Raw genomic sequence first — 19,446 nt, forward strand, 5'->3', positions numbered from 1 at the left:
TTTGATCATCATATACCTTCTGTTTAAAAACGGTGGGTATATCTGAATCATAACAACACGGATTTTCATTGCTAAGGGTCGTTTCGTTCAAGTGTAGAGGTCAGTTTTTGTCAATTTTTGCCAGGAAAAATACAATGCACAGACGAAATAATGTGCATACCCAGTTAAACCAACACTAATAAAACTAGCATGAAGTCAATTAGTCTTTTAATTTTATCTTGCGCTTATTTTATTACAACAAACAAAATGTGCCATTTTACACGTTCCCATACATATATCAGAAACTACATTTATTGTTATATTTTTATTGTCATTTTCATTTCATATTTAGTTAAACGCGTGCCTATGCTTGTTTTTCGTTACAAATATACTGGAAAATAATAAAGCCTCGTACCTTCAAGAGCTTTAGTCCTGACAAAAGCAAAAAAAGGCAGATTCAAAGGTGAAAAAATATATACAAAGAAATGATCCTCTCTCTCTCTCTCTCTCTCTCTCTCTCTCTCTCTCTCTCTCTCTCTCTCTCTCTCTCTCTCTTCTTTAGTATGTACATAATGATGAACAAGCAAACAATATCAGCGTAAATAATTTCACAGTACATAACCCACAAAGGTTTCCCTTACCCTTTTTGTGAAACAGTTTGTGGTGGTAAACTGTGCAAAAGAAGCGACTCGAATTAGCAGTATACGTAGGTCTAAAACCATGAGTTTTGATAACAATATATCAAACAGTTCGCACCCGGCTTAACAGTAATCAAAACTCTAAAAGCTGGAATTTTGATACCAATAGCTGCATCAAAAGAACTGCATTTTAATGCTGCTTGAATATATAAGTTTCATCAAGTTTAATCTTACCCATCAAAAGTTACGAGCCTGAGAAAATATACGAGCCTGAGAAATGATAGCCACAAAACTAATTTATTGTACCCTACCCACTAGCAGTGACAGCATCGTGGACTCCAAAACATCCCTAGGTCTCATTTCTAGAGCATCCCCATCCCTGGATTCCACAACATCCCTATCCCTGGATCCCATAACAGCCAGCAGGTGCACATTACGTAATAGAGAATGTTCTCTAAGAGACACAGGTGTTAATTACCAAATGGTTTCTTTTCGAAAAACCCTATGGGGCTTCCTTACTTGAGGATTACAGTGGTTTTTAATTCAAAGAGAGTATTTAAAAACCTTCAGGACTACTTTATCCCCAGGATTTCCTATGTTGTTATGATTAAAACCATCAACCCACCTCCCTACACCAATTCATGATTTCCTTTTAAAAACCTTCAAGGGCCATGCTTCAAGACAGAGCATAGTCTTACATCATCCCAATATTCTTTTTTTTGTCCACCATTTCATGTTAATAAAATCTCTATCAATTTCTAAGAGCTGAACAGTTATAGAGACTATTGATTTCATGGAACAAAGGTTTTTTTATATCACTTTATTTCCCGGAAAAAAAACATCATCCAATACTATTCCAACGCGGAACTAAGTAATTCTATTATCTCTTGGGGTGTCAAAACAGCTATTAGAAGAAAAATTTCAATAGTCTTACATAAGATCTTGAACGTGTCACATCATTCTAAAATGGAGTCCCGTAGAAATTCGAAAAAGGATTGGATATGCTGGTAATTTTCTCTTTCTATACCCTCCCCACATCAAATTTAACCTAGTATGATTCCATATATTGATTTAATAACAAAAAACCTCTCCCTCCTGCTATTGCACGATTTACATTTCTAAAACTCAGAAAAAATCTCAAGAAAAACTACTTCTAAAACTCAGATACTTGCATGAAAATTTAAGTTGTAGTTGTGTTACGTTGTTAATTGAAGTTGTGCACAATTTAAGTTGGTTTCTGACAAGGATAAAGAAGGTGGGCGCTTTTCATCATTACGTTTAAAAGATGTTGTATAAAGTATTTATAGCTATATTATAGCATAAATAAAAGCAAAATATTTAATTGAGGAATAAGAAATACTGAGGTAGATTATCTGACTCTATTTTTGACAAGTTGAATTCTTTCCTTTTCTTTGAAAAATTTATTTTTTGGAAAATGATTTTTTTTTCTTTATCACCACGAGAGCGCAGAAACTATATTTTTATAGTATTGATATGAAAATGGTGGGGTTTTAATAGAGGCAAATTAAAATTAAGTGGGGGTAATGTCTTAAAAATAAAATATAGTTTTCACTACATGAAACTACTATTTTAAACCCCATCCACAAAAAAAGGACAAGTGAAGCTTCCCCCCCCCCCACTGTGGACCTTTCAAGAACAGCGATTCCCATGGAATATGGAGTTTTGAGCGATTCTACACTCTCGATACAAAGCGAGTGTGCCCCACCCTGTACGCTCACAATGCAGGGTCTTCTGCCCCCCACATGAAAGAGGAGAATGTTGGCTTGTCTGTGCCCAATAGCTGTTAAGCTGCGAGTCTCTCAGGCTCCATGTAAAGCCATGATGTTACCCCTTCAGGCCTCCGCATGCAATATGTTGATCTTAATGTAATTAAAGTTTATTGATAATTCTCGTGAAGTTTATTTACTTGCAGTAAAAAATAAGTGTTCTTATGGCATGAGAGAAATAGATAGGATTCTTTTGGTTCTAAAAATAATCCACTTTTCTCAAGCTTTGAAGAACTTTTCGCTAAAAACTAAATTTTTCTGGAAACTTTTAAGAATATTGATGATATCTCCTGCATTTACAAAGTAGCAAATTCCTTATTTGTTACTTAAGGAATCTTTTTGTTACTTTTGAGAATCCCTCTTGATCCTATAGGAAATGGGCTTTTCATTAAATTTTTAGCTATTAGTAGTTTTTGAAAATAAAGTGTTTTTAAGATCCAATAATCTAATGTTGAAAAGTGTTCTAAGAAAGGGGATTTGCGGGGCGTTGCCCAACAGTTTATTGTACTTTTTAACAAAACATTGTATTTTTGTTCATAAAGTATATGAACAATAATTTTTTGCCTCTAAGATGCCTCTTTGTTGCCTCTAAAGATCATCAGAGAGGCAAATTGTTGGCTCTGAGATGGGGTGTATGAAGAGCCCTCTCGGTCCTGAAGGAGGAATAGCTGAAAAGGGACATTTTTAATGTTTATAAAACAGGGAAAAACTGGGATCTTCATGTTTTCAAAAATAATGATTCTACTTTTGAAAACTGTTGCCTCTAAGAAGGGAGATGTGAGCGTATTACCCAGTATTTTTTTTTCATTGCAATGGAAATACACTGTTTTAGCATAATAACAACCTCTTTTACAGCTTAAAATCGTAGTTGAATCAAAAGAGTAAGCAAATTTTATTCTATTTCTAGGTCGACAATGATGATCTCTCAGCATGGATCAAGGATCTGCTGACTGATGTCTTTGGGAAAGTAGAAAAAACCCCAATGGATGGGTTCAATACCCCCAGTAAGTTTTTTAAGACTCTTTAGAACATTATGATTCCTGTAACATAAAGGAGAACTTTATTGTGGTAATTTCTGGTAATTGAATTCTTAACTGGTAGTATGGTCTCAGTATATACGAAGGATCCCTTTGAAAGTCTCTCAATAAATCCGAGAGCTCGCTCTTAACTATTTTATTCTCTTTCAGTGTCTTTCAGAGTTTAATGTATATTCTTTCACAGGATGAAATCAAAAGTATATCAATGTCCTAATAAGTTTTTACTATTTTCTAGGTTGACATACCAGCATTAACACCAAAATCCACAAAAATATCCTTGCAGCTCAAGTGGAAAATGGACATTAAAGATATTATAGTGAGGAGGTGAGCCCCATTAGTAGCTATTCTTTCCCAAATTTTGACGTGGATAGTTTCCTGAGGGATCTCGGCCTAGATGCGGAATTTTTTGACAGTTAATTAGAACAAGTGTCACCTAGCTAGGTCGAGATGGTTCTAAATGAATAGGTGCAAACCCCTCACAGTGACATGGTGAAGTAGGACAAAGTAGAGACAATTCACCCCCTGTTTTACCTGAATTTTATCAAGCCGATACCACTTTGTGCAATATTCATGTTATTAGAGCTGTCTTTAGAAACCCCTTTAATAGTTTTACAAGTGGTAGTATCAATACGGACCCGGTGGACACAGCACACTCATATGTCAGCAAGATTCGGGAGTTTCTCAATAAACTCATTTGGGAAGCGGGGGGGTAGGTACAACGTGAAAGCATCACTGAAAAATTTTATTTTAAATAAAAAGAAAGGTGATGTGCATTCGCATCACCTAAAACGGATATGGACACTTCACACGAATTTTTAATTATTTTTAGGGGGCTGCGTAATATTTCTAATAAGGTGGATAATCCTAATGAAAATAGGAGCGGCTCAGTGTTTTCATTTGTAGGAAATTTAGACGTAGATGTAAAAAACAAGAATTTGTTTTAAGGGATGGCGCAGTAAAGGGTAATTTTAGAAAAAATGATAAAGATTTGAAGGCTTGTGGGGATGTAGAGTATTTTCTATAATTTTTTTCCTATTCCATATATTATTCAGATTTTGAATGAGGGTAAGAAGTACACTTCACTTTAATATTGTTCAATGTGTCTTTCAGGATTCCATACCGAATTAAAATTAAAACATCACTTGAGGCACTGAAAGCCTTAAGGATACCAATCCGTGTCAACAATTGTGGGCAATAATGTCATCTTGTGCCTTAAGAGATTTCAGAATTTGCTCCTACAGAATGACAAGTTGGAATTAGACATCGAGGCCAAAATTATATATGTGTTTCATATATCAAACGCGAGTCATCTTAAAAAACAAGAAGCCTTTGAAGTCTCTTTTGAACATGGGCAAAGAGATTCGAGTAATACCATGCAATAGGTGGAGTTATTTGAGACCCTGGATGGGGAAGATTATGTACGTGCATCTATAGTTAAGCAGAAAAAAGTCAATTTCACGGCTGGGCAATAAAAACTACCCAATGACTCTATCACCAGAAAACAAGTTAGCAATTAAAAATAAAGATATGACAGATATGACTATGAGGATTTGGCAGTCCACAACCATAATCACTCAAGTAATCCTATTTACAAAATGATAATATATACTTAAGTTAAATCTGTTTCCTAGATTTCTATAGTTTCGCAAAATCCCTTAGTTGTACTTGTACAACTTAGGAGTAAATTCATACAAGTACAAAAAAGTGATAATTTTAATAGTTTCCCTCTCCTTTAACAGCATTTCCAAGATGATGAAATGTACGATCTATTAACGTGTAAGGGTATATACCCAGATGAGTGCTACAACTGCATCTAGAGGCGACGTGAGGAAATATTGCTGCCCGTCGAAGCGTTTTATGATTCACTTTATGATCATCAATACACCACTCCCGACTATAAATTTAAAAAAATTTGGGTCAAGGGAGGATGTAAACATGGGATGGATTATTGCAAAATATTCATGAAAAGTCATGTATCGAAAGGGGTGGATATCTTCTGTAATAACAAGGGTAAATTTTAAGATGAATTTGGGCTGGGATCACAAAGTGCTGATCTCCGACGTGGATCAGCACTAAGAAGAGAGATCCATGCAGGGATTATATGTTTTCCTTAGATATCGTATCCCGGCAACCATTCAGACTCGACAACGCACTGGTGAAAAATCGAATGTGGTTCTCTTGGATATGAATTCCCTTTATCCGTTGGCAATGTCTCACTTCTTTTTGCCGTGTGGGAATTAAAAATTGCTAGAGAATCCTTTTGGTCGAAATTTCGTCGAAATTACTACTGTTGAGGAGGATGGACCAAGAGTCTGTTTTCGAAATTAAGCCAGTGGAACTTCAATACTCTGTAAAGGACCTTGTTTTCCCGTGCATAAATAGACCGGTGCCTGGGGATTCATTGAGTCCCTATAAGTATATCTTTGGTAGAGGATGGGGGTATACACTGGACATTTTCAAAATAAAAGCTCATTGCCGACTTTCACATGAAACAAAATACTGTTTCACACCATATTATCTTCCGGTAGATGCTGGGCAACGGCTTCAAAATGACAAAGATCCATAGAGCCTTACAGTTTGATTAAAACCTATACATCAAGACGTCGATTAACACCTTTGTCAGTAAGTGATCTGAGGCAAAAACAAAGGATGAAAAGAGAGATCTTTAAACTTATTTTAAATTCTACCTTTGCTAAGATGTGTGAGAGTGTGCGCAATAGGAGCCGTTGTGATGTTGCAACCGAACCAAAAGAATGTATCTGAATCATGGCAGATATATATATATATATATATATATATATATATATATATATATATATATATATATATATATATATATATATATATTACTTCGTTCACGATCGCAAACTCCAATATGGTCCTTCTACATAGAATAAAAATAAACGTAGCATAAAATAAAAACATTACTGCTGGAGTCCTATATTAGAAATTTCAAAAAACTCATGCAGGGGTTTTATTACAATGTTTGTAAGCTCTAATTTTTGGGGGAGTGATAAGTTCTAGTTTATTTATTGGGATGCCGTTTCATTATTGTTAAAAGTTAGAACTGATAATTTGTTAGACGATTTGAGAAATAGTAAGCACATTAGCTCTCGGATGGACTATACAAACAGAGATGAGTCCATTCACCTGAAACCAGTGAAGAGCTAGTCCTGAAATGAGTTGTTATTTGTAAAATCCGAGACCGGGAGTGACTTGATACACAAAGGTGTAGTGTGCAAACACACAACGAGGATAAGAAACAAGTGTGTAAGGGGGTGCCATCGCACTATGCAAAGGAAAATTTCAATATGAGTGTTTTAGGAGCTGTGTAGAAAATAATATAGCTCAAAGAAGAAAGTTTATGGTGATACGCTATTCAAAATTTAGAAATTATACATTTCGAGTAGATGTCAGTCATATCGGATAAAGTCTATATGCGCGCGGACAGTGTGAGAGTACTACCACATAGTCACTACCTTACTTAAGATCGAGACGTATGCGTAGATGATAGACTGTTTCTCGGTCTTGAGAAGGCTCAATAGTTTATGGGAGGGGGTCCAATCAGTCTCCAGCTCTGCAATGTGTTTTTTAGTCGATTTCTAGTGATAGTGTTTTTGTATGTAGTGTTTATAAATCTTTTCGTTAACTTGTTTTACAAAGTGGAATCGTTGTGTTTTAAAAAGTGCTTAATATTTTACTATTACTCTACCATCGCGTCTTCTTTTTGATCGCTGTGGTCCGCGCACTGGGGAGGTTCGCATGTCAAAGTGTCTTTTTAATGAATACTGCCTATTGAAAATATGTCAATGTAAACATTTTTTATGCAAACATTTGTGAAAAAAATGTGTAGTGCATTTATTTATGTATTAAAGAAACCATAGATTTTATTTTTGGCAATTTGTTTAACTGATTTAGGTTAGGTTTAGTTAGTTGTATTTTGACATTGGAGGAGCATTCCTCAATTTTTAACTTTGTTGACATCATTTCTGTGGGGACAATCAATGTCTGTCAAACCAATACTTTTAACAAAAATAATTGATAATCGAGATAGAATTGTTGTAGAATATCCTACAAATATCTGTTATTGCTATAATAAGTGACAAGAGTCTTATGGTAAAATAAAGAATAATGCACCAGACATAAAATTCATACTGGGGCTTGACGTGTTCAATATTATTGAACCAAACTCGTTGTCAATTATTGTTGATTTAGCTGAATCTATTGAAGGATGGTCTTAAGAAGTTTTACAATTGTTTACTGTCCGATCTCATCACGAAAAAATTTCCGTAACCGTTGTTCTCCACAATCTCTTTCATCAGACTTAATGTATGAGAATACTTGCATTGAATTATACTTATTATATCATCTATAGGGTTGTTCGTGGATCAAGTTCTCTTATGGATTTAAGCATGCAAATATATCCCGGTGAACCGACATTTTAACTCTCGGCATATAATCAAGCTACTAATAAACATTATGGATACATTCTATTGGGTCTCAATCAAAACTCACCCGAAAGAGTGAAATGTAGTCAGCAATATTTATGACACTGAAATTAGAGTGTATCTACCTCTTAATACTAAAAAGGCTATTAGTCGCCATCGTGACCCTTAAGAAGCTACATGAAAACAGACATTTATTTTCCGTCAGAGATAATTCAAAACCGTAGCTTAGGAAAGCTGAACTCAAACACGGCATTGACAATGGATTCATGAATCTCTTATCTGAGCTTTATTTAAATTTAACTGAAGGTAGTGTTCAACTTTCGGAAGATTTTGGGCAACAAACAAAGCAGCATCATTCACTTATACCGGCCCTAACATGCAAACAGAAAGGAAAATTTTTTAAAACAAAACGACTGGTTCAAGCGGGTGGTAGTTTCTTTACGCTTTCACTGTTGATAATCACGGGTCCTTGTAAGCACTATTCTCTAGAAATGGCTAAGCCTTTGCAAATTGACGCCAATAAAGCTTGCTCTTTAAAGAAAAGAGCACTTTGAAGTTAATCTGGATACATTTATTAACGATGAAACAATTTTCGGTGATGAAAATTTGGTTTTGCTTCAAAACTCCATTCAACGTGTCGACAAACATAAACCCTACATAGAAAGACCACTCAAATTAAATGTTATTGATCAACATCAAAATCCACCACAAACGCCACCACCATTAAATCCTCAAAAACAAGATGAAGCAGATCTATCTAAAGGCTCATCAAGTATTGTTGACTTAATGCCTCAATCCTCTCGTGAACAAAGTAAAAGACTCTTGACTTATCTTGCTGAAAATAAACATATACAAATAGATGACTAAAAATGAGGTTCTGATCTATGGCAAGAATTATAATTTGATTGATTTGGTATCAGATTTGATTAAAAATCGTCAAGGTATTGAATCATTTGATAGTCATTTGTATGAATTTTCAAAGTTATCAAAATTTTCCAAGATTTTTTTTGGGAATAAACGTGTTTTATATCAATTAAGGGAATATGGAGAAATACCAAAAAATATAACGTTTTTGGAAAGGATACCAAGTGGAGGTAATGATTTCAAGGGTATTAAACGACAGTCTTTTGACCAGACCATATTTTGTATGCAAAAGGCAAGTGGAGGCTTCACACCACATTTAATTTAAAAATAGCTCAAGTTTTGAAACCTTGTTTATGAATATACTGGTTAATCAGAAAGTTTGAGTTCCCCCAACACTTGGCAAAATTGATTGAGTGGAAAAGAAGTTGATGGGAGAGAATTTAATGAATGGAACAAGTTACACTGTACATCAAAATCATAGGTTTAGTAGAAGTACTTATTGAAAATCTAAGGCCTTTTTCCCATGGCATATAATATAAGCAGATCTTTTCACTCTAGCTGAGATTCAACTGTGTCACAATAGATTGTACAATTATATCCTACTTGCAATCAGTGTCTGTAGTCCTTATGCAAATGCTATTACATTGTGAGGAAACAGAGACGTTGAAGTTCCTAGAGCTCTTTCATCTATCTTTGAACAAGATTCTGACAGAAAAATTCAGCCAGATCGGGGAAGTGAATTCGTTAATCAACGTATAAAAAAAGTCTCATCGAATTATAATAGAAAACTCGATCATAGTCACAGTCTCATAAAGGCAGAATTAGCTGAACCAATTAAAAAACAATTCGACTTTTAATTTCAAGTTGTTGTACATTGAAAAATAATGCTACCTTTATTCAAGATTTAGGTAAATCCATGTTGAGTTATAATTAGCGTTCTCATCGCTCTCTGTCCAATCGTAGTCCGCATGAAGTTCATCGCATTAACAATACACTTGACATTTATATTGAACACTGTTCCAATGAAAAGGCTGTGAAAAGAAAATTTAATGTTTGTTTGAGTCAATCAAAAAAGTTACATTTTTGAAAAAGGGGAATTACTTGTGTCCCGCTGAACTTGTTAAAGTGTGAAAGGTCTTAGACACTAAATCTATAACGTATCGTCTAAGTGATATAAAGGATGATCAGATTCTTGTTAGTTTTTATTATTAAGAATTACAAATAGTTGAAAATAATGGATATATCAAATTGAAAAGATAGTAAAGAGTTCAGATCGTAAGTTTAAGAGACAGTTGCTTGTTCAGAGACAGTGGCTAGGATACAACTCTGATTTTGTTTTTTGGACTGCTGCTAAAGACATTAACAGTGTCTAATGCTTTTTTTGTCAAATCCTTGTGAAAGGTCTCTGATGATTTGAATAAACAAGTGGATTTTGGACAAAACTTTCCCCAGCCATCAAATATTTTGGAAAGTGTGATATTGCTCTTGTTCATTTTATTCTTAAAAATATATATATATATATGATATCCTAAGAAAGAATCATATATATGCTATAAAAGCAAGACCAAACGATCTGACAGTGTATGGTGAGGAAAAGGAATGGATAAAATCATTTAACTCTTATATTTACCAACATCTCCCCTTAATTACACGGAATATGGTAGAATAAATGATTTGTGTGAAAATAAAAAATCTGTGCTCGGAAAAATGGTCCCTTAACATTCAACTATCTAGGGAAACAGGAAAATTTAAAATAGATATCCCATTGAGAATGAAATGATATATCTAAATGATAATCGAGGATAAAAACACCGGTCAGTGTTATAGAACACGTTATTTTTCCAGACTACTCCCCCGGCTTCTCTTCTGACATAGTATATTTCCTTACTCATCCTTTGTTGAGACATCAAGAGTTGGTAATACCAATGTCCCCATCCTGCATGTTCTCGAACAAATAACCACCCATGAACAGATTTACCACTACAATACAAAGCATCTTCAATTTATTCCAGTCCCTATTTTCGTATTTGGAGCTCTTTCAGTTAATATTTAGAGGTGAACTGCACGGTCATCTAGCAATAACAAAAGATTTAGCTGTGATTACATATCAGTTTTTGACCAATTCAGTGATATGGCTAATTGAAAAAATACATTTGTTTATCCTGGTAGTGATCGCTATGTTGCTACTCCTAAACCACGACAATTGGGCCTTGGGAGAGACTATTACAGGGGCCTTTTGCTAATGTTTGGTTATGGTCTCGACAATCAGTTTGTTAGGTTGTTTCGCTGTACATTACCTCTTGGTATAAAATGTATATTGTACCGGTTGCCATAGATTTTGCGTCCTTTACACAACATGATTGGGACTCTGGGATGCATTTTAAAGAAATTGTATCACAAAGCCTCAGGTCTGGCTTGCGATCCCTCGGCGATTAAATACATTTAATACATTAATTAAATACATTATTTTAGCTTTTGCAAACATTGCTTTGGTTATACTATTTTCAAATAATTGTGAATTTTGATCTAGTGTTTGAATTGTCAATTTATATAAGGTCCTGTAGGATTTATCAAAATAGAAATTGTAGAATTGAATTCCATTTACTTTACATTCAAGAGATGAAAGACCAAACATTCCACATTGATGGGGAGAATTTTTCCGTGATCCAACGGCACTAACACTTTTTACAAAAGCCAAAGCAAGTTTTGAAGAAATTTTACCGTTGATAAATGATGAATCTGTGTAGGTACGTGTACCCTGTAGCGATATGTCTTTGATTCGTAATAGCATAAGGAAAGGGCAATTTAATATTATTTCCACTAGCTCTTAATTCCTCAATTGCCAAAGCAACAGAAGTCATACCTTGTTGTTTTTGTTCACGAATTGTTTCCGAGGAGAGAGAGAGACTGTCGCATCGGGTGCAGCTCCAACTTCTTTTTATCAGTTGAAAAAACTTGTTTTACTATTTGATTTCTACTCGTTTTTATTCAGTAATGGTGGGAAATCCCCCCCCCCTTCATGGAAAAGTGCTGGCAAAAATACAAAATTCCACATTTTTGTAAATAGGAGCTTGAAACATCTACAATAGAGTTCTTTTCACGCTGAATCTGATGGTGTGATTTTCATTAAGATCCTATGACTTTTAAAGGGGCGTTTCTCCCTTTTTCAAAAATAAGGCAAATTTTCTCAGGCTCGTTACTTTTGATGGGTAAGATTAAACTTGATGTTGCTTATACATTTAAAATCATTGAAAAATTTAATTCTTTTGACGTACCTAATGATATCTAAGTTCCATTTCTTAGAGTTTCGGTTACTGTTGAACCGAGTCGCTCCTTACTTATGCACGAAAGCATGCTCTTCTTGCGGAAAAGATAGTTTATTCTGAGCAATTACGATTTTTCGGAAAGAAAATAAAACCAAGTGCCCTATTTATCTTAGAAGTTTTTTTTTAGAATTTGCTTTAAAGAGTTGAATTTAAGGGGATGGTATCCCTCCTTGGAATTAAAGCAATCCTTGGTATTACATTAAAACGAAAAATAAATAAAATAAAGAAAAGCAATTTTTTTCAAATGGAAGTAAAGAATGACAAAAATTGAAACTAACAGAAATTGTTTCGCAACTGAGTGAAGTTGCACTCCTAATTAAAACTCTTTACGCTAAAGTCTTAATTTCCGTCCACTATGTTTTAAGAGCGACTGTCAAACTGGAATGGGACTAAAAATATTTTTCAAAATTCCCCAAAAAGGGAAAAACTTAGCAATTAGCATTCGCTTTAAGCAACAGTTTTTTTTAGCTCAGTTGTTTTAAAGTCTAATCGGTGGATATACACTTTTAATTAGCTATTAGCTGCATATGTTGCATTCATTAATGCTTTTGGCATAGCACTAAAAACATTTGCGTAAGGAGTTTGGAGGTGAAGTGGATTATGAAAAATAAAGTCTTTCTTATACAGAAAAAGTCAAGTTTGTCTTTGGGAAGAATATCAGCCCTATCTAATAAAGTCCCAGCCAAAATCATGAAGTTAGCTGTAAAGATCTGAACAAGAAATTAGTCCAACTTTGTGCACTTCTCTTTGTTTTTACTTTTCCTATACATTAGGCTGATAGTAAAAGCGCCATTCCAACCAAAAGGACAATATTGGTATTGTGTATTTGTGTACATTTTCCTACTAGTGTATACCCTGCCCATTAACAAAGCCGTCATTATTTTATAAGCAATAAAAGAGAATGGGGAACAATATAAGAATTTGTATGGTTTTAGCAAAGTTCAAGCTGGATTCAAATAAACCAATGCCTTTATTAGAAATCCAAATTTAGATAAATCAATATTAGGCCAAAGTGAAAAAAAGAAGGATGTAAAAAGTAATGATGCAAAAATAAAGATGTAAAGATGTGAATAACGAAAGTTCTGGGTGTTTCTTCACAGTTGAAAAACGTTTGGAAAAATATAAAGACAAGTTTAAGAACCAAAACTAGAATTTCGGAAACTACAATGATGACAGTAGTCAAGTATAGTTCTGAAACGTGGGTGCTTTGGAACAGTGAAGAGGATTTGTTAGATTTTTTTGGAGGTATTGTCAACAGATATTTTTGCGTATCTGTTCTACTGACCGTATATCAAACAACAAGCTGTGCAAAATGGTGTTCTATCCCATTTTCTAGGGCTGTAAAAAGAATAATCTTGAGATAGCGTTTGGTGAATGAATAATGGCAGATTGTCAAATATTGTTCTTTTTGCCCACCGGTCTAGGGCCAATGAAAAGCATCCTCATCTCCAAATGGGCTTGGAAGTGGTTTACCAAAGGGAATGAAATTGGAACTTCTGCGGGCTGGGTCAAACGTGAAGCTTTGAATGAATTGGGATGGAGAAGGAGCGTGCGCATCTTTAAAGTGTGTCACTAGTAGTATTAGAATTTTCAATATTAAACATCTATTGAATAATCAATTGTTTAGTACCCCTTTATATTGAGACAGCTGCGCAATAGTAAATTCTGAAGTTAACCTAAATTATGAGAAAAAAAATTTTCTTAATATGAAAAGGTATATGACGATTCTTTTTAAGCTTTAAAGATACCTCTGTAAAGCAATAACAATAAAGCAATTGGTTGACAGTTATTAATATTAGTTAAACTTTCTTTCCTTTAGAGAATAATAGCATTGCAATTTATAGGCATCAGGACATAATATGTCAAAAACATAAAGAGCACATTTGCAGCATCGACTTAAAAATTCCACTATTTTAAATAAATTGATGCACAAATGTGATATAAATATGATATAATAGCATATTATTATATAAATTATAACTAAAATATTTAAATTTTTTAGGAACTAAAATATTGAATAATAAAAAATAAAATGTTATAATTTTTATAAATTATAATAAAAATAATATGTAAAATAATATATAAAATATATAAAAGTAATACTAAACGTACTACACAGTTGACACAGCAGGTAGGCTCTGCACTGATCTCAGATGGTCATAGCTAGATTTCTTTTATTTTCGTTTAAAATGCTAGTCTCCTTAAACATAAAATTTCGGAAAGGATCAGAATTTTTGCAACTTTGTTTCTGATAGTAACTTAGACCTAGATCAGTCGACTTACGCTAATTTGGTAAGACAAAACGCTACCTATAAATATATTTCATTTCTATTTCTAGAGCAATCTGGCAGAAAATATCCCATTGAAGATCAAAACAAAGGCATGTGGCCGAATCAAGTGAAGTTACCAGAGTTGTCTTTAAAACACCTACAGATACCCATAAGGTCTAATAAAAAGAAAGAGCCGGCGAAGCTAATGACAAAACCGTCGGAGAAGAAGAAGCTAAAATACTGCCAGTGCTTGAAACTAGAAATTGAGGTACCACACGAAAAAGAGACGATGGAATCATTGTTTGAATTATGCTATATAGGATACACAGATGCCAAGAATATAGACAGTTTGGTTGATGCCCTCCTTGAGTATGAAATTGATAGTCCGATTCAAGATATAGCAGAAAAAGCTATTGACAGCTTAAAACCATTCACTGTAGAAAATTTACTGAAAAAAGCTAGACGATTGTTACAAGGAGAAGTAGATAGCGAAGTTGCTAAAACAATAATGAGGAAGGTTAAAACCCGAAAAGATTTCCCTAAGTTCACTAAACACTTACCTCTGAAAATGTTAATAGAGTACATAGATGACAATGAACTGACATCTGAGGATCAAAATACAATCATTGTAGATCGGCTAGAAAACGTGGATGACCAAGAAAAACAGGTTGAGAAAAACAAAATTAACCAACTAATCGACAATCTAGATCTTGAAAGAATGAATTGCTCTGAACTTGAAAGACTAACTAATGTTTTAGCCCAGCGTCAGATTGATACCAGAACAGTACTTCAAAAGGTGATGCAAATGAGTTTAAAGGGAACTGGAAAGTGTCATTCGGCATGTGGAGAATGTCTTCGAGAGTACCTGTACAATACCAAGTTCCACTACGAACCGGGACAATGGAACACGACAACGCTACTGAAACCTCAAAGTATTAAGGGACAGGAGGCCATGCTTGGATCATTTTTGATAGATGAAGAAGAATTTATCACGGTGTTCCAACGGGATGCCCTGTCTTCAGATGACAGCTGTGTAGATGGACTTGTATTGTACAGACAGACTAAAGGCAACCGGCTAAACCCTGTTGCAGAATCTGAATTTGATATGGAAATCATCATTGATCCAAAAGGCAAAGATACTCATGACTGTCCTCTCAGAAATCGTCTAAGATATAAATTTGACCATAGAGCTAGCACATATAAGTGGAACACAAAAATTGACTTTGGGCAGCCACAAGACGTATACATCAAAATGAATCCCGTCAAGTAATAGATTTATATTCACTGTACCATTTTGTTTGTGAAAAAGAATAAATATTAAACAAGAACTTCATCACATTGTGGAAGATAGTCTCTTCTCCTCACAAGATAATACACATTAATACGTTATATTTTTTTTATCTATCATCAAAATAGAAGAATAAATTCAGCGAATCATAATCTACATTCTTAATAACAAAGGCTTTTATGCATGCCTTCAGGGTTGTATCAGAGAGGAGGATGGGTTACCGGTTCCCCTCCCCCCTGAAATTTTTGTCAGACATGTAAAACATACAAGAATGTATATAAATAAATTTTGATGTGTTTTATAAAGTTTTTTGTCCCCTCCCCTTAAAGAAATGCCCGTCTCCAAACAAAAATCTTATATACACCTTTGCATGCTTTGGAGCCAAAACACTTTTAAAATGATTAGAAATACTAAATATGATTTTAAAACTAATAGAAGAGACTTTGTGTGTATTTGTAGAAAATTCTTTTCTGATGTTACGGGTTCTTTCTTCTGTGAATATTGGAGCTGAACTTTCAGGGAAGTTTAATAGACGAAATGACATAGGCAGTAGCATTGGCTGCTTAGATACGGGAAGCAAAAGTCAAAAATAAATCTTACTTAGTCAGTTGTAATCGTACAGCCTACGCTGTTGCTTTTTTCAGAAACCAAAAAGACAATTTTAATTGGTCGAATGCAGTATTTTCTTGTGGTATTTCTGTTATTTTCCATAGCACCAAAGTTCTCTTTAGGAATGGGCGCCTTAGTCCTTTATTACTATGGTTAAACCGCTGTTGACGTTAGTTATATTTCTACTAGATATAAGAAAAAAAATTAGAATGTTGCAAAAAAGAAATATTTCTGTCTATGGCTGTAAAAAGAAGTAGAGTTTATGAGGTTTTGAGTATGTCTGTATCATAGTCTTCAGTGAATAGTAATTCCTCTATTTAATTTAAATTTGAATCTATTTACTAAATCTAAAATTCCCAAAATATAGGTACACTTGCACACTCCGGAACAAATGCCACAGAAAAAGAAAACACAACAGACAATAAAAAGAAATACAAGGAAAAAAAACATTTAGAAAAGACATCCTGAGCGTTTGGAGTAAAAAAAGCGTGCACAACGAAGGTAAGGGAAGAATGGTAATATTATAGGAAAAAGAAAATCTAGAACTTGAAATTAGGGAAATGAAAATTATATTGCAAAAACAAAACTTGAACTTGGATTCAAAAGGCCTGCAAATGTTTACAACATCTGTGATCCATAATCACAGTAGGATGCTGAAGATAGGTACAGACGGAACGCCCACATTTGGGCACTAAAGCTCACCTATACGAATCAAAAGCACTGACTTACATAAATAGCCAGCTGTCCAGACAGGTATCTGACGCTTTTGGGTAAATGACCTAGATATTCCTGTCAGGACATGATTAGCAGTTATTCAATCTTAAGTTAATAAAGAGCAATATTCAATGCTTAGTCATGACAATTATATGAATAAAAAATTTATCTTTTGAAAATGTTGTTTACTATTGGGGTATGCATAATGTTAAAATTAATAAAGCTATATATATTTTAAGCAATGATATAACGTCCCTTGGTCAACCATGTCCCAATCTCCACGGCAACAATTTCCCCTCTCCCGGGAGGTTTTGTTCTCCCCCTTTTTTGTAATTTGATTTTTTTAAACTTTTTTCTTTCACTTAGAATTTTTTCAACTTTTTTTCTTATCTTAAAATGACGTAAGATATACTTAAGAAAACTCGCTTGTAATATTTTTGAATACAAAATGAAGATGATATCGATATGTTAGTCGTGATTTTTCTTATTAGAAAAAAAATATTTGTAGTGAGATTTTTTTTTGGACTTTGAATTTTTGAACTTTTGGGCTAATAACAGCTAGTTATGTCGTGTGTTTTTTTGGAAGGGTGTCATATGATCATAGCTTGTGATATTGATAAACATTTTAGGCAAGTATTCCCAAATCTTACGTAATAATACCAAAGTCTTGTCTGATACTATCAAATTTATTGTACTAAATTTTCGCCTGATGTAATAAGAATCCTTTTTTTCATTACCGAAACAATATGCGGTATTATCAAATGAGCCTACAGAGACAGATAAAGAGACACGTGAGCAGTCGCTCAGACATACAGGCACAGAGAGTGAAAGAGACAAAACACATACAAACAAATAGACTAAGACATACAAACAGACACTGGGACAAGCAAGCGCCCGCCCAGACAAACAAGCAGAGAGACTGAGAGAGACAAAACACATAGAAACACACAGCTTCAGACAGACGAAGATAGACACTTTGACAAGCGGATACCCGCCCAGGGACAGAGAGTGAGAGAGACAAAAATAAATAATAGCATACAGATTCAGATGAACAAAGAGACAAACACAGACACTGGGATAAGCTAATCCCCACCCAGTACCACAGGCATATAGAGTAAGAGAAACAAAACCCATAAAAACACACATATTCAGACATAAAAACAGACAAACCCAGATACTGGGGACAAGCACAAACGTGCCCAGACACACAGGCACAGAGATTTAAAGAGACAAAACACATACAAAGACTCAGATTCAGACATATAAGTAGACAAAGATGGACACTGGGACAAGCAAACACCCACTTAGACACTTAGGCACAGAGAGTAAGAGAGACAAAAACACATACAAACACAGATTCGACCATGTAAATATAGACAGACACTGGAAAAATCAAACACCCACTCAGACCTGCAGGCACAGAGAATGAGAGAGACAAAACATATAAAGAACCCAGATTCAGACGTACAAACAGACAAAGACAGAACCTGGAACAAGCAAACTTCCACCCAGACACCAAGCCACAAAGAGTTACAATTTCAAAGCCACACACAAACACATAGATTCAGACGTACAAACAGACTAAGGTAGACACTGGGACAAAAAATACCCGTCCAGACACACATGTACAGAGAGTGGGAGAGAGCAGAACACCTGCGAAAACACACCTATTCAGATACACAAACAGACAAAGACAGACACTGGGGCAACCAAACACCCATTCAGATAAACAGGCACAGAGAGTGAAGAGAGACAACAACGCATAAAAACATACAGATTCAGATATGAAACCGTATAAAAACAGAAACTAGGACAAGCGAACACCCGCCCAAACACACATATACAGAGAGTGAGAGAGAGAAGAACATATATAAACAGACAGATTCAGACATACAAACAGACAAGCCATGACACTGGGACAAACAAACCATCGCCTAAACTCTCAAGCACAGTGAGAGAGACAAGAAAAGAGCCAATTAATTCCTGCCTGCACCCGGATACCTGCAGCCAACGTGAAATCCCCGCATTTTTTCTTTTAATAACTCCAGTTAGCGTGGTCCGCCAGGCTAAGTGAAGTTATTTGAATAAACTTTTGTGTTTGTATGCCTTTTTGTTACTCTCACTCTCTGTGCCTGTGTGTCTAGGCAGGTGTTCGCTTGTCCCAGGGTCTGTCTTTGTATGTTTCTATGTCTTAATTTGTGTGTTTGCATGTGTTTTGTCCCTCTCACTCTCTGTGCTTTCGTGTCTGTGTGGGCGTCTGCTTGTGACAGCATCTGTCTTTGTCTGTTTGTATATCAAAATTTGAGACAAGCTGTGACAAGCAAACACCCGTCCAGGCAGAAAAGCACGGAGTGTCAGGGAGACAAAACACATACAAACACACAGATTCAGACATAAAAACATACAAAGACAGACACTGGGACGAGTAAACACTAGCCCAGATATACAGGCAGAGAGAATGAGAGAGGAAAAAACACACAAAAGCA

The 19,446-nt window shown here is 34.8% G+C and overlaps 1 protein-coding gene across 1 annotated transcript in view; it reads left to right on the forward strand.

The window, feature by feature from the left end:
- LOC136028983 (uncharacterized) overlaps positions 1-15,682 on the forward strand; it is a 37,123-nt gene extending 21,441 nt beyond the window's left edge. The window contains exon 3 of the mRNA XM_065706980.1: positions 14,418-15,682. Coding sequence (XP_065563052.1) covers positions 14,418-15,619 — 1,202 coding nt within the window. The 3' untranslated portion in view covers positions 15,620-15,682. The remainder of the gene's footprint in view (positions 1-14,417) is intronic.
- Positions 15,683-19,446: the final 3,764 nt, after the last annotated feature.

This window comes from Artemia franciscana, chromosome 7, assembly GCF_032884065.1.
Source record: "Artemia franciscana chromosome 7, ASM3288406v1, whole genome shotgun sequence".
NCBI lineage: Eukaryota > Metazoa > Arthropoda > Branchiopoda > Anostraca > Artemiidae > Artemia > Artemia franciscana.